The sequence below is a fragment of the Littorina saxatilis genome, linkage group LG2 (genome assembly GCF_037325665.1).
Source record: "Littorina saxatilis isolate snail1 linkage group LG2, US_GU_Lsax_2.0, whole genome shotgun sequence".
In the NCBI taxonomy this organism is placed as follows: Eukaryota; Metazoa; Mollusca; class Gastropoda; order Littorinimorpha; family Littorinidae; genus Littorina; species Littorina saxatilis.
The window spans coordinates 45,649,123-45,676,708 of record NC_090246.1 but is presented as its reverse complement, the minus strand read 5'-3'; the positions used below and the strand labels follow the sequence as shown (position 1 = coordinate 45,676,708).

The window sequence follows — 27,586 nt, the reverse complement described above, 5'->3', positions numbered from 1 at the left end:
GAAGGAGAGGAGAAAGAGAAAGGACATAGAAATGGAGAGAGAGAGAGAGAGAGAGAGAGGGAGAGATGGAAGAAAAGAAAGAAAGATAAAGAGATAGAAGTTAAAGAGACCTAAAAGAGCAGAAAGAAAGTAAAGAATGAAGAGCTAGCGAAAAGAACAGTAAAAAGAATGAATAAGGAAAGAACGTAGCAACAAAAAAGGAAACAGTATAAGAGAGAAGAAGCTAGAGCAGGCAAAAAGAGTCTGCAAAGAAGAAAGAATAAAGTGCTCAAGACAACAGGCCTCAGAGGGAATGGCCGTGCACTGCCAATCCAAAAGAGGCCTACAGAAGGTGAAGAACGAAAGAAGGGAAGGCACAGAAGAGGGTAAGTACAGAAGGGCTGAAGAAGGAACAGAGGTGGATAAAAGGAAAGAGTAAGAGGAAAAGAAGGGGAATGAGAGTGAAGAAGAAAAGGAGGAGAGTGACGATTCAACAAATACCCAAAGATTGCATTTTGAAAACGCACATAACAATTCTCGCCTATGAAGGCGAGCACACTCCCGGCCGAAGCTGCATGCAGCTTCCAAAACTCTAAACAAGGTAAACTTGAAATAATCATTAGTCACAATAATATCAACAATGAAATAGAAAACTTGAAATTGTTCACCCAGTCTTTAAGGCCAAAAAAAGTCAAAGGGTAATCCGCTTTAGACTGGCCTGAGCAAGAAGCAAACCAGCATTACGCTGTCAACGAGTCTTTCAAAAGTTAAACAGACAATGTCAAAAACAGTAATCACTGCTACTCAGTGTCTTTCAAGTGGAGTGGGACCAGCTTGTGAATGGGTCGGTCGATGAAAGATGTCTGCACCTTAGGCAAACCTTTGGTCGTCTTCACCGAGGTCGAGACCCGCAGCTGAACCGACCGAATCAAGCCATCGCCACCTGGATATGTCTTCTCGACGCGGGCCATTCTCCAGGTGCCTCTCGGAGCTCCATCTTCAATGAGAAGAACAACCATGCCAGGCTGCACAGCGTCCTTCTGGTGAAACCACTTTCGTCTCGGCTGCAGTGTTGGCAGATACTCTTTCTTCCACCTAGTCCAGAATTGTTCTACCAGGTACTGTACTCTCCTCCATCTCTTTCTTGAATACTGATCTTCCTTCTGGAAGGTTCCTGGAGGTGGAAAGATCGGTTCCGGTTTCAGTGTGAGCAGGTGGTTGGGTGTCAGAGGTTCGCAAGAAGTCGGGTCTTCCAGCTGAGTCACGCAGAGAGGCCTGTTATTGACCACACTGGCGACTTCATGGAACAAAGTTGAAAGAGTGTCTGAAGTAAGCCTGCTTCCATGATCCAAGAGCAGTCCGGAGAACACCTGGCGAACAGTTCTGATGAGTCGTTCCCAGACGCCTCCAAAGTGGCTGGCATGAGGAGGATTGAAGATGAAGTTGCAGTTCCGTTCAACCATTTCTTTGACTACCCTGTCTGGATCCATTTCATGACGAGCTTGTCTAAACTCTCGAGCTGCACCGACGAAGTTGGTTCCCCTGTCACATCGATTAGTCTTGACATTTCCGCGGATTGCAATAAATCTTCTGAGTCCACAGATGAAAGAGTCCGTGGTCATGTCTTCTAAGACTTCCAGATGGACAGCACGTGATGCAAGGCAGGTGAGGATCAGTCCATATCGTTTTGCTTCCTTCCTGCCGTGCCGTACTGTGAAGGGTCCAAAGCAATCCAGGCCAGTGTTGGTGAAGGGAGGTGAAGCTTCTATTCTCTCTGCAGGGAGATCAGCCATTCTCTGCTCCATTGGTCTTCCTCTCAGTCTGGCGCAAGGAACACACCTGTGGATTACAGATGTAACCAGGCGACGTGCACCACAGATCCACAATCCTCTTGACTGTAGGGCTGCTAAAGTAGTCGTACGACCTTGATGTCCAACTTTCTTATGGTGATACCTGGTAAGAAGCAGAGACAAGTGAGACTCGCGTGGCAGTATGAGAGGATGTTTGATCTTGTGGTCTTCCTCAGAACTTGACAGGCGTCCACCAACTCTGAGCAGGCCCTCCTTGTCAGTGTAGGCAGCGAGACGTTTCAACTCTGCATGAGTGGATCGCGATGCAACAGGATAGTAGATCAACTGTACGCTCCTGACGAGCCGCTCAAATGCAGTTTCCCTATCTTCCAGGGGGGTCGCAACCGAATCTCTGCTTGGAGTAGTTGTTTTCTGGATCAGGCGCAGCCAGGTCATGATGCGCATCACCACTTGAATCAGCTTCTCGAGTGTGGAGAATCCTTTGACCAATTCCTCTGCATCATCTCGAGGTTTCGTTGGTGCACACACGAAATGGGATCTCACTTCTCGGTCATTGTCTTCAACAGGCACGTCTGGTGGGTCATACTGAAGATTTTCTTGTCGTAGGAAGTCAGGACCAGAGAACCAACAGGAATTCTTCAAGTCTTGCACGCAAAGACCTCTTGATGCATAGTCAGCAGGGTTCTCTTTCGTTGTCACGTGATGCCACTGATGAGGCTGGCTGAAGTCCTGAATCATTTGCAGGCGGTTTGACACGAACACGTGGAACTTCTTTGTCTGGTTGTAGATGTAGCCGAGGACAACACGAGAGTCAGTCCAAAAATAGTGTTGAGCCTCTAGGTGGCCAAGTTCTTTCTCCAGGAAACGAGCTATCTTCACAGCTAGCACTGCAGCTTGGAGTTCAAGTCGGGGAATGGTAACAGCTCGAATTGGAACAACCTTAGCCTTCGCCATCAACAGTGAGCTGTGAATGTTACCCTCAGCATCCGAGAGCTTGACATAGGAGCATTCGCCATACCCCTTGCTGGATGCATCTGCAAAGTGATGAAACTCGATTCCACTCCAAGGAAGAGGGGCGTTTGTGAAGTAACATCTTGGCACTTGGAGGGAAGACAACGATCGAAGGTCGTGGATCCATTCATTCCATCGAGTCAGGATGGAGGGGGGAAGTTCTTGATCCCAGCTGATTCCCTCTTTGCAGGCTTCTTGAAGAATTTGGCGACCTCTCAAAATGATAGGTGAAACTAGACCCAGGGGGTCAAAGATGGAGGCCACAGTAGACAAGACACCACGCTTTGTTACTTGCGTTGCCTTCGTTTCATGGACAAAGTGTAGTGTGTCAGTCTCCAGATTCCATCGGATTCCTAGAGCTCTTTCAATTGACCTTTTGCTCTGGTCTAGCCCGTCTTCTACGCTGCTGGACTTCACGACCTGAGTGGTAGAAAATGAAGACATGACCCGACTGTCGTTGGAAGCGATTTTATGGAGCCGCAGGTTTCCTTTCACGCAGATTTCTACAGCTCCCTGGAGAAGCTCCACGGCTGTAGATGTGTCAGGTCTGGAGCTCAAACCGTCGTCGACATAGAAGTCGTTTTGAATGAAGTCGGCAGCTTCTGGGCTGATGCTCTGGTTGTCTTTAGCTAATGTCTTCAGCCCAAAATTTGCACAGCCAGGGGAGGACGCTGCTCCAAACAAGTGCACCCTCATTCGGTGGTCAACTGGAGCTGCATTCAAGTCATTGTTCGGCCACCACAGAAATCTCAGGTAGTCTCTGTGTTGAGGGAGGACGTGAAACTGGTGAAACATTCGCTCCACATCACAGGAAAAGGCCACTGGATACCAACGAAATCGGCACAAGACACCCAGTAATGAGTTCAGTTGGTCTGGTCCACAAAGGAGAAAGTCATTGAGTGAAACGTCATTGCATTTGGCTGCACAATCGAAAACCACTCGTATCTTTCCCGGCTTGTTGGGATTGTAGACTCCGTGGTGAGGGATATACCATGTTGGGCTACTGCTGATCTCCGCCTCTGGCACTATTTCAGCATCTCGTCTTTCCACCATTTGGCTCATGAATTCTCCATAGAGTTGAAAATGCTCTGGACTGGAGAGGAACCGACGTTTCAAACTGTAAAGTCTCCGTAGTGCTAAATGCCTGTTTGGAGGAAGTAGGGGTTCTCCATCCTTGAAGGGCAAGGGCATCTGGTAATGTCCCTCACTGTTCAGCTCAATGCCTTCACTGAGAATGTTCATAAACTTTCTGTCTTCTTGAGAGGATGGGGGGTCATCAGGACAAGTAAAGTCTGTTTCCAGTAGCCTGATCAGGTGCTCGTTAGTGCGATCTCTAGTGCGAAAACAGAAGGCAGATTTTCTGGTGGGCGGTCTTGGCTGTTCGAGAGTCTTTGAAGCGAAGGCGTTTGCAGGGGGTCCATCTTGTTCACATGATGCCGCGACCTCTCCAACTAGGCCCCAGCCCAGTCTCGTTCGTTGAGCGTAGGGTTGGCCAGGTTCACCGAAAACTACTTCCAAAGGGCGTAGAGCTTCAGATACATTGACGCCCAATAGAATGGCGATGGGAGCATCCAAGAGAGGGGGGAAACAGTGGGCGATGTGTTCAAGATGAGACATGGAAAGTATAGTGTCTCGCGTGGGAATCTGGCTCCGATCAACACTGATCTCTGGGTGGGAATAGGCTTTCGGAACTTTGAGAGTCTCTTCAGAATCATAGGCTCTCACACGTAGATTGGAGAACGATTTGCATTCCACTGTTTCTGCCTTGGAGGTCATAGTGGTCAGTGTCAAAACAGAGTCCTGTGCTCCCAGGTTAAGCCTGTTCATCACCGAATCGCTAAGGAAAGTCGTGTCACTCATGGTATCGAGCATGGCGTAGACGAGTATTTCCTTGCTTGGGTCCAGTCCAGACGAGACATATACTGGCATATAGAGGGAGTAAAGTCTTGTGGTGATGTGGTGATCGACGGCATAACTCTTCTTGACTTCATCAAAGAGGCATTCTCCACATTTGGTAGTGCCAACAAACTTCATATCAGTTTCCTCGTCAATCAAAGAGACTTGGTGAGTGGCTTTCTGCGTGGGATTGAAATCCGGGTCGTGCATTATTGTAACATGCTTCATTTTGCAAGTGTCACAGGAAACCTTAGCAAAACACCCTTTGGCAGCATGGAAGCCTCTCAAACACTTGAAACAAAGCTTTCGTTTGATCGCAAACTCCTTTCGTTCTGCGTAGGGTTTTTCTGCCAACTTCTTGCAATCTGGGGTAAAGTGTTTATCATTACAATAAAGACAACCTCTTTGTGCAGGAAACGTATTTGTTGCTGGGTCCTTTGCAGTGTCTTCTCCCGGCTTGTTCTCCTGTTCCGGTTTGTCCACTTCGCTGATTGTTGTGTAGGTCTGCTTTCCCTTGGCCTTGGTAGACTGTGACTGGTCAGCACCTCGTTTTCTACCTTTATTGTGAAGATCTGCTTCGTGAAGAGCTTCACATTTGCTGTCCAGAAACTTGACGAAGGTGGCAAAACTTGGATATCTGCCACAGGAGAGCTTGCTATCAGCAACACGTTGCCCCCATGACAATGCTAGTGAGTCTGGAAGCTTGTGGGCTAAACGCTTGATTTGTGCAGGGTCTTCTAGGATACTAAGTCCGGTTATCTTTTTCGCCATCACGCAGCACTGTCTGAGGAAGTCTACGTAGTTTCTGAGGGAGACTGTATCCTTATCCTTCACTTCTGGCCATGCCTCCAGTCTTTCTTTCAATGCCTCGGCGATGGTGTAGTCTTCTCCAAAACGCCCTTTCAATATTTTTAAGGCACTGTTGTAGGACTCTTCTCCGAGATCATAGTAGAGATCACCAACGGCAACTTTGGCTGGACCTTCAATGAATTCTCGAAGCATCAGCATTTTATCTTCTGGTCCAACTGCACTGTTCCTCACCATGTGCTGAAAGGCTGCAAACCATGATGGATACTCTAAGGGGTCCCCTCTGAACACTGGTGGCTTTGGAACGGGAAGCCTGCTAATTGTGAGAGCATCTGCGATTGACTTTGCGAGGTTGACGTAGGTGGTTGGAACGGCATCTTCTTGGGGATAAATGCAATGTCTCTGTTCATGCAAGCTATCCGTGTTAGTCTGAGCGGAGAAAGCAGGATACCTTGAGGTGAAGGGTGGCGCGCTGGCATTCAGTGAATGTTCGCTCTGTATGGGCAGTCCTTGACCTGCTTGGGGTTGTCCTTGTGAGGAATGTGGCCACTGACTCAGATCAGACTTGAAGTTGACTTGTGTGTTCATAGGAGTGTCTCGACGCAGGCCGTTGGAGTTATGAAAAGTTGCTGGAACTCTAGTATGATCTTTATGCACCTGGTCGAACCTTGGGTCGGTGTTCCTTGGAATATGATGAAACATGTTACTCAAATTAGCATCTGTCCCAAGGTTGTCACTCATGCTTGGTTGGGCATAATTCGTCTGTGAGGCTGTTCCTTTATGAGGCCTTGTAGTGGGATTTACCCTGTCTGTTATGCCTTGGTTTTCAGTGCGAGATAAGAACAGTTCATTGATGGGATCACACCGGGGCAAGGAGTTTAGGAGGGAGTTTGCTTCATCCTTTGGGGCTGCTGGATTGAGAGCGTCTTCTACGGCATTGGCTACGTTCAATTCCATTTGTAGTCTTGCTCTGTCTTCTTCCAGCTTTACTTGAATCATTTGGTTTTCAAGCTCCTGAAAGCGCCTCGCCTCCTCCATTTCCCGCTGAGCTTCTTCTTGCTTTATCTTCTGTAAGCGTTCAGTTTCCTCCATTTCCCGTCGGAAATCTTCTAGTCTGATCTTCTGTAAGCGTTCAGTCTCCTCCATTCCTCGTTGAACCTCTTCCAGCTTGATCGTTCTCTTCTGTAGCTCCATTTGATGTCTCAGTTCAGCCTCTCTTCGTTGGGTTTCTTGAAGTTTTTCCATCATTTGGCACTTGGCTTGAAGAGCGGCTGCTTCTGATCGCGCAAGACGTCTACGAGAAGAAGTTGAAGAATGGGTCCCAGAAGAGTGCTTAGAGCTGGAGGAAATGGAAGAATTTCCTGGGTTTGTTTTAGTCTTTCTAGATTCATTTTCCTTACGCTTCAGATCTGTAACGTCATTTTGTTTAGTCTGGGTGAGCTGAACATCTGGGAGTTCTAGAGTAATTTGGGCTAATTGTTTAACTAGATTGTCAGAGATATCAAAAAGTTCAAAACAAGAGTCTTCGTATGGGGTAGACAGTTTCAGATATCTGACGGCTACAAGGCGTTCCTTTAGAGCTCGACATTGTTTCAACAGTATGGTATGTAGCTCGCGGGCCTTTTGTGGGCTTATTGAGCTACCAGCTTGTAGATTCTCCTGTATCTGGCCTACCAATTTCCCTACTTCTCGTATGTTTTCTTCTAAGTCTTTGGTCCGTGTGGGTCCAAGAGTCTTAACTGCGTCTGAGCTTGGACCTAATTGGCGGTGAGGTCTGGTGTCTGATGGTGATACATTAGATGCCTCTACTGGTCTGTCGGAGGTCTGGTTGGTGGATCTCGTCATATGGTGCTCTTCGTCTTGAGAAGTCTGTTTTGAAGCCTGGCTGTCTAGAGTGAAGGTTTCCTTAACTGTAGTTTCAGCTGAGGGCAGTGAAAGATGAATGTCGCTAAGATAAGTTATCTCTTTGGCGTGTGATTCTTGCAGGGGCTGACTGGCATCTTGATCTTGGTCGGCCATGGTGGGTGAGCTGCTTATGTCCTTTGATAAGAGGCGGAGAGATGACTAGGCGTAAACGTTGATGAGTCTTCTCTCGGCGCGTAGTTTTCACTGTACTCGCATTCAGTTTATGGGACACGCTAACTGCCTCTTTCTCACGCTGAAGAATTCACGCAGGTGATGATGTTACGGGAGGTTTATTGTTGAATACCCTGTGCCGTGACCATGACGCTGACCCTGGTGAAAACTACAAAAAGTAATTTAGAATACTAGAATCACTAAGATGAAACATCAAAGCACATTCTCATAAACGCATAACTTCAAACATGTTAATCACCTCTTTAAATGGCGAGACGGCGTCAAAGAAAGCACAAATCATTAAAGCATAATTATTACATTGACGTGACGCAGATTCCGGCTTAAGTAATAACTCATAACATTCAAATAACAGAATTACTAACACTGAATAAACAAAATAGGCAGCGAAATTAAGCGAATCGTCCGAAGTCTCAAATAGTCAAATCCGGTCAGACCATGAATTCGCGCATAAATTATCAAAGTAAACTAGCTTAACCAACGTATATTTCCCTTTCGGCACTATAATTACACTGAGTTAACTGCGAATTTAAAATCAATAAAAAATGTCAAAATTACCCTACAAATTAAATACTCATCAAATCAAACTTGAAATTTCATCATCTACAGTTATTATTGCGGACAATTGATTCGCTCAAACAAAACAAGCCGATAATCAGCAGAAAACGCATAAACAACGTCCAAAAATATTCAAGAAAAACGTCTCGACATATGCGGCAAATCCGAGCACAAAGTCAGTTGCAAACGGTGCAATATAATAGGCATATTTCGGTAAACAATAAGGCAATCATAATGCAAACAATCAACAGATAAATCAACATACCTGTATTGCGCATTGTCCCATTAAAGACATAACATTAAAGACATTACATAAAGAAAATACCTTCAGACCATAAACTTCACTGAAGTGTAAAACAAGTCGCGTAAGGCGAAAATACAATATTTAGTCAAGTAGCTGTCGAACTCACAGAATGAAACTGAACGCAATGCAACGCAGCAAGACCGTATACTCGTGGTCCACCGCTCACGGCATAGGCAGTGAAATTGACAAGAAGAGCGGGGTAGTGGTTACGCTATGCTGCATAGCACGCTTTTCTGTACCTCTCTTCGTTTTAACTTTCTGAGCGTGTTTTTAATCCAAACATATCATATCTATATGTTTTTGGAATCAGGAACCGACAAGGAATAAGATGAAAGTGTTTTTAAAACGATTTCGAAAAAAAAATTTTGATAATAATTTTTATATATTTAATTTTCAGAGCTTGTTTTTAATCCGAATATAACATATTTATATGTTTTTGGAATCAGCAAATGATGGAGAATAAGATAAACGTAAATTTGGATCGTTTTATAAATTTTTATTTTTTTTTACAATTTTCAGATTTTTAATGACCAAAGTCATTAATTAATTTTTAAGCCACCAAGCTGAAATGCAATACCGAACCCCGGGCTTCGTCGAAGATTACTTGACCAAAATTTCAACCAATTTGGTTGAAAAATGAGGGCGTGACAGTGCCGCCTCAACTTTCACGAAAAGCCGGATATGACGTCATCAAAGACATTTATCAAAAAAATGAAAAAAACGTTCCGAGATTTCATACCCAGGAACTCTCATGTCAAATTTCATAAAGATCGGTCCAGTAGTTTAGTCTGAATCGCTCTACACACACACACACACACACAGACACACACACAGACACACACACACACGCACACACGCACATACACCACGACCCTCGTTTCGATTCCCCCTCGATGTTAAAATATTTAGTCAAAACTTGACTAAATATAAAAAAGAAAAGATAGGCTTCCTTGAACCTTAAGCCTACTGCCTCTGACGGTTGCCAGTGGAAAAATGACCTTCAATCGCTATTCAGTTCCCGCATACCCTTTTCTGAATAGTGCTCAATACAAAAACACAACTGAATTCTTTGGCCAAGCAACACAAGCACGAAATTAGCGCACACTTCGTTACAAAAACTCACGCCGATACCGGTGAAAGAGTGAAGCTTTGGCTAACACGACCAACAAGAAGGAATAACAGAGGGGTCAACACACATTGAAGAAGGAGAGAGAGAAGAAAAGAGGGAGAGAGAGAAGGAAAGAGGGACAGAGGGTAGGAGGGAAAGAGAGAGAGAGAGGGGAAAGGAGGGAGAGAGGGAAGGAGGGAGAGATAGGGAAAGAGAAAGGGAAGGAGAGGAGAAAGAGAAAGGACATAGAAATGGAGAGAGAGAGAGAGAGAGAGAGAGAGAGGGAGAGATGGAAGAAAAGAAAGAAAGATAAAGAGATAGAAGTTAAAGAGACCTAAAAGAGCAGAAAGAAAGTAAAGAATGAAGAGCTAGCGAAAAGAACAGTAAAAAGAATGAATAAGGAAAGAACGTAGCAACAAAAAAGGAAACAGTATAAGAGAGAAGAAGCTAGAGCAGGCAAAAAGAGTCTGCAAAGAAGAAAGAATAAAGTGCTCAAGACAACAGGCCTCAGAGGGAATGGCCGTGCACTGCCAATCCAAAAGAGGCCTACAGAAGGTGAAGAACGAAAGAAGGGAAGGCACAGAAGAGGGTAAGTACAGAAGGGCTGAAGAAGGAACAGAGGTGGATAAAAGGAAAGAGTAAGAGGAAAAGAAGGGGAATGAGAGTGAAGAAGAAAAGGAGGAGAGTGACGATTCAACAAATACCCAAAGATTGCATTTTGAAAACGCACATAACAATTCTCGCCTATGAAGGCGAGCACAACGATCTTCTTGATTCAGACCCTACTGAGATCTACTGAAAACACCAAAACACGGTAATAAAACAAATTAACAATGGTCAGATAAATGGTTTGATAACCATGTTATCAAGGAAGATGTGGTACAATTTGTAAACAATCTAGATGAAACACATCCAGGGAAATGCAAACCGCTTATTAACTGAAACCGGGCCACAAACCAAAACCTTTCCCGATGAGACTTCTGCTCGCAGGTTCAGGCACACCAGTACAACCTCTGTCTAAATTTGTTCAAACAGCTATTACTCATCTGACTAACCATCTTGAGTATCAGGTCATCGATACAAAAGAATTTCTACAAAAAATAGAGAGGGTTAATGAAGAGTTCGCACCTTTACCGGATACTGCTTGCTTTGCTGTGTGTGATGTCGTGTCCCTCTACCCAAATGTGAACAATGGAATGGGAATTCCGGCCACCGAAAAGCTTTTGGATGAACATCCAAATCCGGAATTTCGAGCCAAATGTGTGCTTGAGGCACTTGACATCGCACTCAGTGAGAATGCATGTCAGTACACTACCGGTGAAGGTGAGGCAATCATAGCTAAGCCGAATTATGGCACTGCCATGGGCCCATGTCATGCATGTGAGTATGTCGATGTCTTTATGAATGAATTAGATCGACAACAGTACTGCCCCGTACCACTTTTATCATCACGGGCACCGGCTCCAATTCGGCAATTAGCTTAGAAATAACAACATAGAGTAAGCTGTAGAATTAGAACTGCCACATTAACTAAGCTAATTGCCGGCGAGAACTAGTAAAAGTTGTGAAGAGGAACAGAGAGAGATAATTTGCCTATATGTTTCTCTCTGCCCAGCGTTGTAGACTAATCAGGGGCGGATCAGTTGCTTTCTAAGGGGGGGGGGGCACTTTGAATCGAAAGTGAATGTGATGGGCGCGAAGCGCCCGAATTTGCTAGGGGGGTCCGGGGGCATGCCCCCCCGGAAAAAAAATTTGCCCAAAGAAGCAAAATGGTGCCATCTGGTGCCATTTGAACTTAGAAATGGTCATAGAATCAGCATAGAAAAATCTTTTTTTTTTCTTCTTCTTTTTTTTTAATCTTTTTTTTCGGGGGGGGGGGGGGGGGGCACGTGCCCCCTGTGCCCCCCCCCCCTCGTCCGCCCCTGCTAATGCATGCAGTTGATGTTATTTTTATGTGATCTTACCTCGCGTTGTGTTTTCCCTATTTCCTAGTGCTTGATTCTACAGCTTACTCTATGTTGTTATTTCTAAGCTAATTGCCGGCGAGAACTAGTAAAAGTTGTGAAGAGGAACAGAGAGAGATAATTTGCCTATTTGTTTCTCTCTGCCCAGCGTTGCAGACTAATGCATGCAGTTGATGTTATTTTTATGTGATCTTACCTCGCGTTGTGTTTTTCCTATTTCCTAGTGCAATGCAAATCTACCCTAGTCTACTGCTAACTCTTTGCTTTTCCTAAGATTCCGGCTTGACTGGTCAACAATTAATTCTACAAACAGAACAGGAACTCAATCAACTTGAACGTCAATCAGACACAAAGGGATGTTTTCAGTAAACACTGCCACAGCTATTTACCACCTAGCTGTCATTCTCCTGCAACGTTCAAGGGCTTGGTATCAGGCCGGTGGGGACAAGGTTACGCATGTTGTTTCTCTCATTACTTTATTGTCCCATCGCTGAGAAATTCGGGTCGCTTCCTCCCAGTGGAAAGCTAGCAGCAACGGAGTCACGCTACCCAGGTGTCTGCGTGTTTAGGTGTATTCAGCCACCTGCACTTATGGCAGAATGACCAAGGTCTTTTACGTGCCATTGTGATGACACGGGGGTGGGACATGGCTTCCGTCTCTGGGTCTGCACATAAAGTTGACCCGTGTCCGTCCCGGCCCGAATTCGAACCTGCGACCTTTCGATCACAAGTCCAGTGCTCTACCAACTGAGCTACCGGGCCCCTGTGCAGTGATGACCAGATTCTTGAAGAAAGATTGAAAGAGTATGCCACATATTTTTGTATGTCTGGCGGGAAAGCAGAAAAAGCTCATAAAAAACTCAAAACTGGTGCTAGAAAAAACAGGAAAAAGGTCATTCATCAAACTAGACAAAAGAAGAAAAAGAAATTAGCATGGGTGACTACATACGATCCACGTTTCCATCAAAAACTAAAATCATTCAGGAAAACATTGGCATTTTGTACTCTGAACAAGAAAATCGTTCAATCTTTCCCAAGAAAATGATCATCTCGGCTGATCGCAGACGCAAAAATATTGGCCGGAAATCTACAAACATACTGTTCCCAGAAGTAGTCAGGTCGTCATTTCCCGATTTTGACCTTAACCCCTCAAAAAATACCTCGGAGAATGTTTTGACTGTTTTGAACTCTGTGATGTCTGTAGATTACAGATCCGACGGATGACACTCTGTCATCTTTGGGCATTTTGATGTATTCAAGATGGCGGACAAGATGGATTCCAGACTGCAAAATAGTCGAAACTGCATGCTATAAACTAGCAGAACTGTATTTATTTATGTTTTCCGGGAGATAAAACGGGAGTTAATATGCATAACAACAGTTACATGATTAGCAGACACTATAACCCGAATGGCTGGTCTGTTGAGGGACCGTTAAAACTGGTTAACGGAGCAGGATGATATAGTTAGTTTTAGCAATACATTTTTTCAGTTACAGCTAATGGTTTAAGCTTATATGTGTTGTGGGCTTTGATTACTGTTGCACTTTGCTTGACCTTCATCGCATTTCAAGGTCATATGAATGTCAAATGTTCATTCAAATGATAAAGGATTATACTATTTTTGAAGATAAAATGACGAAATGTCTTCTTAAAACTTGCCATGAATAAAAACGTTCACCAACACTGAAGGTCACACGTTTTCAAGGTCAAACAATTTCAAGGTCATATATTTTAATGTCTGCAAAACCATCACTTAGCACGTGCATCACTACAAAGATCACTGTCAAGAAGACGAAGCTGAGATTGTATGGCAATGTAACAAGAACAGACGGGCTCTCCAAGACCATCTTACAGGGTATGGTGCGCGGAAAGAGAAGATAGAGAAGACAAATGAACAGAGGGACAGATATCATTACAGAGTGGATTGGGAAATGTTTTGCAACTTCCCAAAAATTGCTCACAGCCGCCAGAGGTGGAGACAGCTTATGAAGCGCTCGTCGTTGAAGTGACCCTACCATCCTGGTGGGTTCCAGAATCAATGAGTGACTTGGTCGGTGAGCAAGCAGATAACAACTTAATCCTGGAAAAGTGGCTGTAATACCCAGAATAACTTAAAGTTATCTTGTGCTCTTTTTAAAAAAAAGATCTAGTCAGGTGAGGAATGTATACATCAGACGAAAGGCCTTGTAAGGTGTCACAGCGCCAAGCGATTGACACCATATACACAGTGTTGTGTCAGTTAGTGACGCCCCGAGGAGGTGTATTAGGCGTCATGTCAAGAGGCTAAACCTGATGTACCATGTCTCATATACAAAAGACCTCTATCTCATAACGTAAAGGTCATGGCGACGAACCAGGGATACTGGTTAGTATGCACTTTACCTCGCCGATGACCACACAGGATGATGTGTAGTTTAGCACTCCAGATGACCAGGCGGGATGACCACGCTGGTTTACCACACAAGATGACATGGTCATGCAGTGAGTTTCCAGTTTGAGGGCAGCCACCATCGATCCTTTTTTTCAATTGCCGAAATGGTAGCGGATGACTATGCCTGATGACCAATAAATGACCACGCCCGATGATTACGCAGGATGTCATGTAGATTACCAGTACGGGTGACCGGTAAGAATTGCCAGTGCGGATGACCAGTGTGGATGACCTGTGCAGATGACCATGAAGGATGACCAGTGCAGATGACCAGTGCGGATTACCGGTGCGGATGTCCAGTGCAGATGATCATGAAACATGACCAGTGCGGATGACGAGTGCGGATGATTAGTGCGGATGACCAGTGCAGATTATCATGGACGATGACTAGTGCAGATGACCAGTACAGATGATCATGAAGGATGACCTGTGCAGATGACCAGTGCAGATGATCATGAAGGATGAATAGTGCGGATGACCGATGCGGATGATCACAAAAGGATGACCAGTGCGGATGACCGCAAATGATGACCAGTGTGGATGACCGATCCAGATGACCAGTGCTGGTGACCGGTGAAGGTGACTGTTGCACATACCCAGTGCGGATGACTACGATGGATGACCAGTGCGGATTTGTGCAATTTCCAAGGAGTAGACATCGACATAAGATGGCACACGCACATTGACCGACTGCGCAACCACAGCATGCTGTTGCACATGGTAAATTTCTCCACAGCCACACTTCAAAATTAGCATGACTTCAGTTGGTGTAGGTTCTACTCCAGGCGGTTTTTTGCCCATCCTACAACCACCCAGAGTCAACCGGATCAAGATTTGGAAGATCCCCGTAGAATTGCAATACAGCCCTTTTCAGATGGACGTTCAGCAATGGGCTGATGTGGGCGGTAGTTTTTGATTTATGTGGACTGGTGCTTGGAGGTTCTAGCTAGCCAGGTTTCATATCTCTCACGTGATATGTTGTTTGAGATTTTGCACCTGTAGCACTCGCTTACAAACTGCGACATTTGCTGAAAGACTTCACCGATTTTCACGCATGGATCTTCTGCAGAGAAATTAAGCACTCCTACGAACACACTGGTTAATGAACAGCTGTCACCAGATGGCATACGCTTCCATCTAAAATAGCTCTATCGTCTGGTAAACAATCAGATCGGAGAAAACTAGTCTCTCACGATGTTCTTTGATCATCGCCCGCCATTTTGTAAGATCAATTTACAAGTTTTATCTTCGACAGTGAAACCTGTGCTTTGGAACACCATACGCACTAATCACAAGTCCACGAATAACACAGGTTTCACATCTTCTCAGCCTGGATGTAATTCCATACACACTCATGTGCAAATTGTTTCCATTTAGCAGAATGAAACACGTCAAATGCCTTTGTTTTTTGTCTTGGAAGAGGAGCTGAAGTACGGACACGGACAACACTACAGGCCATACTGTACGTGTCGTCATATTACTCATTACGTTTTCCCGACGTCATGAAGTTATGACGCCATTCTAACCCTTTTTTCTATGGAATGCCTTTTGTGTCTAAACAAAAAAATCAACATTTGCTAATTTTCCTATAATTAATTTTGTCTCAATTTGCCCAAGGATTTAAAGATGTCATCCTGCGGATTTGTAAACTTCAGGAGTTAAACTACCCAAAACCATTAAAACATTTTCCGAGGTATTTTTCAAGGGGTTATTGCCCTGCCGTAATATAAGGACTAAAAGGCTTGTCCAACATGGTCCCATTCAAAAACAAGGTTTTTACCCCTGTCAGAGCAAACGTTGTGATACATCAATCAATATATGAGGCTTATATCGCGCGTATTCCGTGGGTACAGTTCTAAGCGCAGGGATTTATTATTTTATTTTTTTATTTTTATTTTATGCAATTTATATCGCGCACATATTCAAGGCGCAGGGATTTATTTATGCCGTGGGAGATGGATTTATTTTTACACAATACATCACGCATTCACATCGGCCAGCAGATCGCAGCCATTTCGGCGCATATCCTACTTTTCACGGCCTATTATTTTAAGTCACACGGGTATTTTGGTGGACATTTTTATCTATGCCTATACAATTTTGCCAGGAAAGATTCTTTTGTCAATCGTGGGATCTTTAACGTGCACACCCCAATGTAGTGAACATTCAAAAAGTACCACATCGTTTAAATCTGTATAGGATGGTAGAAAATGGACAATACGAGGTAATATCACTTGTACTACGCCGCCGTGGGTCTACCAAAAACCTAAAACTGAGGTGGGCGAATCATAAATCAGATTCTAAACTTAAGAAAGTGTACAAGTGTAGCGTTGCAAATCATGTCAATACTTCTGTTCACCCTGATGATTCATCATTTCAGTATTTAGAAATCTTCGCTATTGAAGGCGTCAAAGATGAAACCCACCTACTGACAAGGGAGACATGGTGGCAATGTAATCTGGGTACTATTTTTGTTGGACTCAATATCCGCAAAGATATTCATTCTATGACACAATCTGGCTGCAGAATCCAATATTGATGCGTCTGTTAAGTAAATGCACATACTGTTTGCGCTTAACAAAACCTGAAAGTATGTAAGAGAGACTGAGAGAGAGAGAGAGAGAGAGAGAGAGAGAGAGAGAGAGAGAGAGAGAGAGAGAGAGAGAGAGAGAGAGAGAGAGAGAGAGAGAGAGAGAGAGAGATATTCTAACTATTCCAATTTGCTTGAGTGTCAGTTACTTGCATGTTGTCGGTCTTATTTATTCTTCGGAGCAAATGAGTGTGTGTGTGTGTGTGTGTGTGTGTGTGTGTGTGTGTGAACATTTCATTTCGCTGGGATTCTATGCCAGTGAACGTGATTCGGAAGAATGTATCATCCTAAGTAACACCGATTGAACTTGCTTTATTCTGTCAATATAAAAGACATGCTTACGTTCTTCTCCTGTAGTATCCAAAGGTTACTTATACATTATTATCATCTTTTTCTTCCATTTATTGAAGCGAGTTGGGGAAACGTGCTTTTTTCCACGACTCTGTTTTTTTCAGAACAAAATAATGTATGTGGTCAAACATTCTTGGAATGTTATGACGTCTTCTTCTTTTGAAACATGCTGTCATTGTATTACGTCACACCATTCTCTTGGTGGCACAATCTGAATCTTCTTACCTCAAAACTCACACTAAATAATGCTGCGTCGCCCAAAACAAATAACGGTTTTGGGTGTGACGAAAAAAAGAACAGGGCCGGAGTGCTATGTTAATTATGAGCAGTTCTTCCACACCCATTTAAAAAATATGACACTACCAGCATGTTCCCGCATATTGAGCCAGAATTTTTTGTTTGGGCAAATCGACGTTGCAGTTCCGGAGCAAATTATCAAAATTTCTTTGCGAATTTGCGTTCAAACGTGTTTTTCCCATAATATAACGATGCACAGGTCAAAAATATGGCCAAGAACAAATCTATGGTACTTCGAAGAAAGAAGAATAACAAAATACATGTCCAATACGACTTGCAATTTACCGCGTGCGCTGTAAAATCTCCCTACCTTCAAAGCAGACGAAAAGCAGACATCTTCATTTATATTACTTCCAAGGGAGAAATCGTTGGTCATAAAGTCTTGCAGGACCCAAACATAGCCTACTTCTGCACGCTTTCTTTTCTTTTCATATTCAGTTGCTTCGCAAAAATAAAGTGTCATTCGGGTTTTCTCAACTTGTCAAGTCAGTCAAAACGACTGCAGAACACAGAACTGGGAAATGACACTGATTGAAATACCAAAGATCTCCGATGACGAAAGTATAAATGACGTCATCTGGTCACACCTATCTCGAGAACTAAAATAAAATGGTAGGATCGGGAATGCGTTCGCAGTGTATTAAGCCAGGAAGTCAAAATGAAGATGTCTTTCAGAAACTAAAGACTCCTCCTGAGGAGTTATCATGTCCAAAAATGAATATTCAAACTTTCATTGACCGCAGCGATAAATAAAAACGCATATGATTTGATGAACGCATTGTGTTCCAAGGGTACATTGTGTAGGCTCTTTGAGCTCGCAGTTTTGTTTGTGTGTGTGTGTGCCGTTGTGTGTGTGTGTGTGTGTGTGTGTGTGTGTGCAGGGGGGGGGGGGGTTACAGGGGTTCCGGAACCCCCCCCCCCGGCTGTCAAAATTTAAAAAAAAATTAATACTAACTTTAAAAGAAATAATGAGTGGCTGCTGACACCAGTTGATCATGTTTAAAATCAAGGATAAGCCATAAATTGTTCATAAAATAGCTAAAACTCTTCCAACCGGGCCTTGCCCATGTACCCCACAAGGGGTCTACCCCTGGACCCCAGGTTGTAACCCCCCCCCCCCCCCTGGCTTAACTGCTCCGCCCCTGGTGTGTGTGTGTGTGTGTGTGTGTGAGTGTGTGTGTGTGTGTGTGTCAGTGTGTGTGTGTGTGTGTGTGTGTGTGTGTGTGTGTGCGCGCGCGCGCGAACGTGATAAAAATTCACGCTTTCATCAAAGCAAACCAAACCAAAAACAAACACTTTTTACCAAAACGTGATAATTTTACCCCTCACACTTCTAGCACTAACAAAAAGTGTCAACAAACCAACGGAAATTATGCACTTTTTGTCCTAAAAAATAAAGAATATGGCGGTCTACTTGATCACAAATCACAGTTTAATAAACTTCCCACAATCTAGTGAGGTATGATCCGTGGTAATGGACAACATACTCGCAGACTTCAGGCTGCACGACTTCTTGTAGCGCCTGATGCTGTATTGCCACTGCAAAAGTTTTGCCGCAGTATGGGTACTGGAGAGGAACACCTTAATAGCAAATGGCATGATAGGAGTAAATACAAACGCACATACCACTTATTTCGGCAATCTCAGTTACAGTACTGCAAAGAAAGTAAAACTGCATACATCTACCTGTGTTTTTATCAAAACACCCGAAACGATCTTTCACCAAACACATTACTCAAAAGCGTCAAAACGGAAACATTTTGATGAAAGTGGTACGAAATTAACGGACACCTGTTTTGTCAAAATCAGTACGATCGGAAACAAAACTGTTTTATGCAAATTCAATACTTCCGTTATGGTTCACATAGGTCCAATATCACTCAGTCGCAGGCGTAGCCTACTTTGTGCTTGCGGAATCGGCATGCTTTCACAAACAACTGATTGTACTAAAACCTAGGATGTTCTCAAGCGGTGAGTGTTTAAATGAAAGGGTGTTTGTACTGTGTGTAAAAGCCTGACAGTATCTGTGATGGTTTACGGGAGGCTTACTGTGCCTTTAAATGGAAGGGTGTTTATACTGTGTGTAAAAGCCTGACAGTATCTGTGATGGTTTACGGGAGGCTTACTGTGCCTTTAAATGGAAGGGTGTTTATACTGTGTGTAAAAGCCTGACAGTATCTGTGATGGTTTACGGGAGGCTTACTGAGCCTTTAAGGGTGGAAATTGTTCCGATCTCCCAAGTCAAAATAAAGTGATATGCAGGCCTACTAGTGCCTTATCCCCCTTCAGTCGTGAGTTCGGTGTCACCAATGCACCAATGTCAATGACCATTCAGTTATTGCACGGTGTGTTGCTATTATGGCGAGCAGGAGTGATGCGCAATAAAATAAGTCCTTATCTTTTTAAGGCCTGATTTTCCTAAAATTTTATAAAAAATGCCTTATGTGATTAAAGTCTAAAAAAAAAAAGGCCTATATTTCCTCAAGTTACGTCCTCAGTTAGTTATGACCGTAAAGATTCAAGGCCTTATTTTCATAAAAATAAGGCCTTTTTTGTGTGAGTTTTGACCCTTTGTGCCGAGGATAAATACCTACCCCGGCCAGCCTCAGTGAAACCATAGACCTATATTCTAAATATAGGTCCCTGGTGAAACCGAGCCGCCAGCAAGGCTATCTCAACCGTGGTCTCAACTCTGCCTTTTATTCAGGTGTCACGTTGTGACCGTGGCTGAGAAAAATTAATCGCAAGCAACATCAGCGCATAGTTCATTCCAATGGCGTCAGTGCACCTTAACTGTAAGATTGATATTATCTTGCGAGTGCCAGCTTAGCTTAGTCTATTTACTCACGAACCGTGCCGCTAGCGGTCCCGCTTCAGTCAAGACAGTTCGCACTATAAACAGAAACACAGTTAAACACGATTTCTTACACACTGAAAAAAGGCGATTTCGACATATTCACCCCAAAATAAACACGTTTAATCGGAACAGGTTCGATCTTAACTCACGAGACCTAGTGTTTGTTTTTTCAAAGTCATGAAGGTCGGAATGCAAGCGAAAAAAGGCGTCTGCAATGTCGAAGACCCTAGATAGGCAAAACATTGGGATTTTAACAAGCGAGTTGTAAAAGTGGCTCTCATTGGTCCTTTTTCGCAGGAAGTGTTATCGATTCGCCAATCCTCGCCAACATACTTTGTCTGTTGCTGTCAATAGCACCAAGCATGGCGGCGAACGCAGACGAAGAACAGAGCCTGAAAGAGTGCGAAGCATATGTACAAAAGCACAACGTTCAACAGCTGTTGAAAGATTGTATCGTACAACTATGTGTCAACAAGCCAGAAAATCCGCTGACCTTCCTGAAAGAGTATTTTGAACGCCTTGAAAAGGTAAGTCGAAACTTTCCTTCTTGCACACATACAAGTGCTTGAAGTTTGCCGTCTGCTACTGCCGCACTCGCATTCCAAATGTTACGTTGAATCACTTTGATCATGTACTGATGCCCTTCATCGGCTCTATTATGATGACGGTGCTTGAATAATTAATTGTAAGCGTACAACACTTTTGCTGCAAATGACTGTGACGCTTGGATTTTTTTGAAGCAGGCCTATTTTTGTGTATACATACATGTACGAAGAACACAGCAGTCACGCATGTCGGTGTAGATTAGCCTCCCTTCTTCAACCTGTGGAGGAAACGTAGAACAGGAGGAATCAGTCATGTGTGTGGGTATGTGTGTGTGTGTGTGTTTTACCAGAGGAGACAGCAGAAGCAGAGGGATCTTCTTCTTCTTCTTCTTCTTCAGCGTTCGACGATGGCTGTGTCTAGATTCTTTGGCCCGTGATGTTGACGAAGTGGGCTGTCATTTCCAGGTCCTGAGTGCTGCCCCATAGCTTGGTGTGCAGCGATGTCCCTGTGGGCGCAGAGGGATCAAAATTGAAGTGATCAGAATATGCTCTTCAAAAATATCTACGGAAACAAACTTAGTTACGTCAATTTGCTGTTATTCAAGCTATTAATCAACAGTCATTTGTTTACTTGCCTCATTGAATTCATTGGTGAAATTATTTTTTTCCCAACAGGGGAGGTAACTGTGTCATTTGTCTAAACTTTCTTTTTACCAACCTAGTAATTCTTTTATTGTTTTAATTGGAAAAAAAATCTTATCAAAAGAAGAATGTAAGAAAAAGAGAAAAGTATGTTAAAAAATCATAACACACACACACACACACACACACACACACACACACACACACACACACACACACACACACACACACACACACACACACATTACCAGAACTGAATACAGAAAGATCTCATTCCTTCCCAATACAATCAGGGATTGGAATAACCTGCCAGAATCAACAGTGGCAGCGGGCACCCTTGACTCGTTCAAGAGAAGGGTGCCACAACCACAGACTCCCAAGACAGACACCCAGCTAGATAGAGTAGGGAGGCTTATTTTTGTGTGTTTTTCCCCCAACTCTCTTTGACTACTTTGTTTTTTAAATTTCCTTTTGGGTTCGGCTAAACACTAGAGCTGGTCGAGATCAGCTAGCTAGCCTCCAGGCCAAAAGCGAAAGGTAGTAGCCTGCTGATAAAACCCACATAGACTAGGGCATACTTAGTTCTTATTCAGATCCAATCTCAACTATCTATAGGTCTTTTATCTTTTTATCATTGTTTTTTTTTTAACGTCACATCCAAAACGCGGCAGGGTAATCGATAAGATGATTGAGGCCGCTTAAAGGATGAAGTTGAAGACACACACATGAGAGACAAGACAAAACAGATTCTTATTCGAGAGACAGAGAGAGAACTGAACTGAACTTTATTTTACAAGGATTAAGATGGCTAGGCCTTTCTTTCAATCTGTCCTTATGATGATACACGATAAAGCAAATTTAAAAAAGAACAAGTCGTGTGAAGCGATATAAACACATTTAGTCAAGGCATTAAAGGAACAGTCATCGCCGAGACTATATTAAGATAGTCTTGACTAACCACACCGAAAAACCGAGACTGGTCACACTTGTCTCCACGTAGTGTGTGAACGTATGTTCTTTAATTCTGAGCACATTTTTATAGTAAACATGACATATATGTGTTTTTGAAATCAGGAGAAATTGAGGAATAGGATGCAATCATTTTAAAATTGGTTATTGAAAATTCGATTTTAATGACAATTTTAATGAGCAAACTAATTAACTAATTTTTAGGCTGCCGAGCTGAAAGTCAATCCCATAGTCCGGACTTTGTCGAAAATTGCTTGACCAAAATTTCAATAAATTTGATTCAAAAATGAGGGTGTGACAGTGCGGCCTCAACTTTCACAAAAAGCCGGATATGACGTCATCAACGACATTTATTGAAAAAATGAAAAAAATATCTGGGGATATTATACCTAGGAACTCTCATGTGAAATTTCATGAAGATCGGTCCAGTAGTTTTCTCTGAATCGATGTATACACACAATCATACATACATCCACACATACACACACACATACACACACACATACACCACGACCCTCGTCTCGATCCCCCGTCTATGTTAAAACATTTAGTTAAAACTTGACTAAATGTAAAAAGTGTGTGAAAAAATGATGATGATGCATGAATGTATGTGTACTCATTCAAAAATATTCAAATATTCAATGTAAATCAGCACTTTTCTGAAAGACAATGTATGCATGAAAACGTCTTTGTTTAACTTCATATGCTTCTCCAGTGTAAGAAAATTAAGCATTTTTAACTTCATTTCTGTAGAGGCATTTTCCTTTATCAGTTTATGATGAGTTTAGCGGAGCGACAATAGAGAGAATCAGGTTTCTTCAAGTGGACATCACTGCTGCCATCCCAGAGCGTTGAAACATAATTAATGTGAGACATAACATGAGCATGGTGAAACTTTTATAGAGTCTTTCTATCCGTGTTTTAACTTGGAATTGAGAAACATGTTCCTGGCTACTTTCTTGGTAATATCCTGTAATTGTGTCTGCCATTTGAATTCACAATCAAAATGCAGAGACTGGGTGGCCGAGTGGTAACGCACTTGCGCTCGGAAGCGAGAGGTTGCGAGTTCGACCCTGGGTCAGGGCGTTAGCAATTTTCTCCCCCCTTTCCTAACCTAGGTGGTGGGTTCAAGTGCTAGTCTTTCGGATGAGACGAAAAACCGAGGTCCCTTCATGTACACTACATTGGGGTGTGCACGTTAAAGATCCCACGATGGACAAAAGGGTCTTTCCTGGCAAAATTGTATAGGCATAGATAAAAATGTCCACCAAAATACCCGTGTGACTTGGAATAATAGGCCGTGAAAAGTAGGATATGCACCAAAATGGCTGCGATCTGCTGGCCGATGTAAATGCGTGATGTATTGTGTAAAAAAAATTCCATCTCACACGGCATAAATAAATCCCTGCGCCTTGAATATGTGCGCGATATAAATTGCATAAAAAAAAAGAAATAAAAAAAATCCCTGCGCTTAGAACTGTACCCACGGAATACGCGCGATATAAGCCTCATATTGATTGATTGATTGAATAAATACCCCTAATACACGGTGTTGCTGAACTTGATCAGTTGATGTTGTACCAAAAGTAAGATTCAATTTGAGTGAAGAAACCTGGTGCTTTTGTCTGGTTGCAAATACCATACTTCTGGTTTTTACTGGATTTACAATCATGGCATTGGCACTACACCAGCTATTAACATCGTTTAAGGCTGTTTGAAAACTGTATTTCTTGAACAGATTCTCAACTTGAATGAAGAGAAGAACTATCAGCAAAAAAATCAAAGGGAGAGAGAGAGAGCTAGAACAAACACGCTCGCGCGGCAAGGCTGTCAAAAGTATTCTCAAAATGTAGAAATGCCATGTACTCTAAAATCACTTTCCTCAGTAAATTGCCTAAGTCTATATAGTTCAATTAAAAAAAACCCACCTACACATTTGATTATAAGGAAAACAGAAAAACAAAGAAAAGAGAAGAGTTGCTAGCAGATGATGATGTGTATGACCACATTGGGGACACTTTAGAATGTCCTATTTAAATTCATAAAGCTGGTCAAATGTCCGATTCATGTTGATGAGATCAGGTCATGTGTTCGATTCACCCAAATTTGTAGCAACATCCGTGTATACATATTATATGGAGCAATTTTATAATGTTTGTAGGTTAGACCATTGTCCTGACTGATTCCATCTTGAATTTCCTTGCACTGGTCATTTAACCGTTTTAGATTTCAGCTACTGTTCAGATCTGGTTTACATTTGAGAAAGTCTAATGATGCAATTAGATAGTTTGTTTAGTTATTTTAAAGTCTCTAATGTAGGAGTCGCTTGTATGAGCCATTACATGTGTTTTTTCATATTGTGGCCGGTGTAAGACGAGAAAATTACTCCCACGAGATTTTTACTCCGGAGTAAACATTTCGTACGAAAAACTTACTCCCTTTACGAAAAAAGCACTCCCCCATTGCACAAGAAAAGTACTCCCCAAGACAGGTGAGTTCCGAGTAAACATTTCGTACAAAAATGTTACTCCCCTGACGAATAAATAACGAATAAATTACTTCACCCCAACACGAGCAATTTAACTTCCCATGCCACTGTACGAAATTGTTACTCCCTTGTCCCCTGTTAGTCTTGGTGGTGGAAGGCGTGGAAGGAGGGTAGCGCGACATTCGTGTGCGCGAGATCACTTATTGGCATTATCCCTTCGCCCGCATCCCATTTTTGCGTACGAGATTTTTACTGGAAGTAAAAAAATGGGGAGTAAAAATTTCGTGGAGGGAGTAATTTTTTCGTGCCTTGGGGAGTTCTTTTCTCGTACGAAAAGTGTACTCGGAGTAAGAATTTCGTACGAAATATTTACTCCGGAGTAAATTTTTCGTGGAGTAAAAATTTCGTGTTACACCGGCAGTGTTGGCAGCCTGTGTACTCCCATTTCTTTTGTTGCGGAATGTGTAGAGGGCAATAAAATTGTTTGTGCTTCGGCTTAATCCCATAGTACAGCATACTTCTTATTATAGACTGTTGTCTTTGCTGCACTAGCTGAGATTTTGATACAGGGGAAGGGGGATAGGGTGTGGAAAAATGAAAGATAATGTGTGAGAGTTCATGGATTTAAATGGAAAGAATACCCTTGAACGGTTTTTATAGAGGTTGAAATGATATTAATTCTTGCCAAATGCGCGTTGATTTAAAAAGCTTATTTTGACCTTTCAACAAACAAACAAACAAAGAAAGTGTGAAAAATAATAGAACACATGCGGTAGTCAATTCTTGAAGAATTTTTTTTTTAGCATTACTGAATCAATTCTGCTTTGTTAGAAGCTGTAATAAGGAGATTTAACAAAAACAATGATAACAAAATTGGAATTTTTCTTTTTTTTACTTTTAGGTGTTTGTTTAAGTGAAGAATGACATTCATTTTCTTGTATGAGCATCACTCTCCTTTTCCCATTTAGTCAAGTAAAAAAAAAAAAGAAGTAAATTTTAAGGGGCTTATTGTCCGTCAGGTCTTAATTGCCTATATTGGACATGAATTGGTTTATACGATTCGAGTTTTACGCCCTCACGGCTTTTTGATGTTTGCGTGTTTAGGTGGTATCAGCCATCTGCACTTATGGTAGAATGACCAAGATCTTTAACGTGCCATTGTGGTGACACGAGGGTGGGAGATGGATACCGTCTCTGGGTCTGCACATAAAGTTGACCCGTGTCCGTCCCGGCCCAATTCAAACCAGCGACCTCTCGATCACAAGTCTAGTGCTCTGCCACCTGAGCTACCCGGGCCCCCTAAAGTTTTGACTAAATGTTTTAACATAGAGGGGGAATCGAGACGAGGTTCGTGGTGTGTGTGTGTGTGTGTGTGTGTGTCTGTGTGTGTGTGTAGAGCGATTCAGACTAAACTACTGGACCGATCTTTATGAAATTTGACATGGGAGTTCCTGGGAATGATATCCCCGGACGTTTTTTTAATTTTTTCGATACATTTCTTTGATGACGTCATATCCGGCTTTTTGTAAAAGTTTAGGCGGCACTGTCACACCCTCATTTATCAATAAAATTGATTGAAATTTTGACAAAGCAATCTTCGACGAAGGCCGGACTTTGGTATTGCATTTCAGCTTGGTGGCTTAAAAAATAATTAATGAATTCATCATTAAAGGTGGTCGTGTACATTTTTGCTTTTTTTCAATAATCTTATGGTTAGATTTCGATACTAAATTATGTCAAATGATGAATGAACCATGGGGAAAAAAGTGATAGAAAAAAAAATATATGTAAAAAAAGATTTTATTTTTGGGTAGTGTGACTCACGCTTCCAATATTTTGTTTTCTGTTTGCTGAGAACATGTGCTTTGCCTAAAAATACTGACCAATCAAATTCATGTCACTATGCTTATAGCCACGCCCAAACAAGTGCAGCAACAGTTTGACACTGGAGCGCTGTCCACGCTTTTTTTTTTAAACGCACAAAATGCACGGGATTTGAGAGGAGTTTTGCGCTTGGCATTTTCCAAATAAGGATATCCTACTATGAGTTCTGCGCTGGAATACTACAATGAATTTTCAAACGGCTACACTGGCTTCGTCTTTCGTGATCGAAAGGGGGTGTATTGTTGATATTTGTAGATAATAGACTCTGCATTTTAATGGTCAAATGGCGATTTCGGTATAAAAATGTAGGCAAGGACCTTTAAAAATCGGAAACTTGTCATTACAATTTTTTTTAAACGATCCAAAAACAATTTCATCTTATTCTTCGTCATTTTCTGATTCCAAAAACATATACATATGTTATATTTGGATTACAAACAAGCTCTGAAAATTAAAAATATGAATATTATGATTAAAATGAATTGTCCGAAATCGATTTAGAAACAATTTAATCTTATTCCTTGTCGGTCCCTGATTCCAAAAACATATAGATATGATATGTTTGGATTAAAAATAAACTCAGTACGCTAAAAAGAATAGAGATACAGAAAAGCGTGTTATCCTACTCAGCGCGACCATTACCGCACTATTCTGGCTTGTCGATTTCACTGCCTTTGCCACGAGCGGTGGACTGACGAAACTACGAGTATGCGGTCTTGGTGAAAAAATGCAGTGCGTTCAGTTTCATTCTGTGAGTTCGACAGCTTGAGTAAATGTTGTTATTTCGCCTTACGCGACTTGTTTGAGTTTGTTTTAGAATTTGGTGTAGTTATTCTGATTTGCCATCATTTGGTTGCAAGAATTAAATGAATAAAAGAAACAATCTGATGATATACATTGGCCAAACGTACCCACACTTAAACTGATTTAATGTTCATCAGGAGCAGCTGAGCCTGTGGAAAAGAGGACAGTCAGGTTCAGCACTAACCGTATTGATTT

At 42.5% G+C, this 27,586-nt stretch overlaps 2 protein-coding genes across 2 annotated transcripts in view; one reads left to right on the top strand and one right to left on the bottom strand.

Moving 5' to 3' along the window:
• Positions 1-779: 779 nt before the first annotated feature.
• LOC138953189 (uncharacterized) lies at positions 780-7,523 on the bottom strand. Its single transcript, XM_070324987.1, has 2 exons — positions 7,148-7,523; positions 780-6,781 (listed from the first exon to the last, which is right to left on the bottom strand). Exons 1-2 carry the CDS (start codon positions 7,521-7,523, stop codon positions 780-782), a joined length of 6,378 nt encoding a protein of 2,125 aa, XP_070181088.1.
• Positions 7,524-20,396: 12,873 nt separating this feature from the next.
• The window catches only part of LOC138955418 (cAMP-dependent protein kinase regulatory subunit), a 192,903-nt gene continuing 185,713 nt past the window's right edge, over positions 20,397-27,586 (top strand). Inside the window, exon 1 of the mRNA XM_070327040.1 lies at positions 20,397-20,586. Coding sequence (XP_070183141.1) covers positions 20,422-20,586 — 165 coding nt within the window. The 5' untranslated portion in view covers positions 20,397-20,421. The remainder of the gene's footprint in view (positions 20,587-27,586) is intronic.

Excerpts from the sequence above, each read along its gene's own strand:
- LOC138953189 (XM_070324987.1), bottom strand. The coding sequence starts at position 7,523 with ATGGCCGACCAAGATCAAGATGCCAGTCAGCCCCTGCAAGAATCACAC. Across the intron at positions 6,782-7,147 it reads ACAGGAGAATCTACAAGCTG|AAGCAGCCGCTCTTCAAGCC; the intron begins GTAGCTCAATAA and ends TTGCGCGATCAG.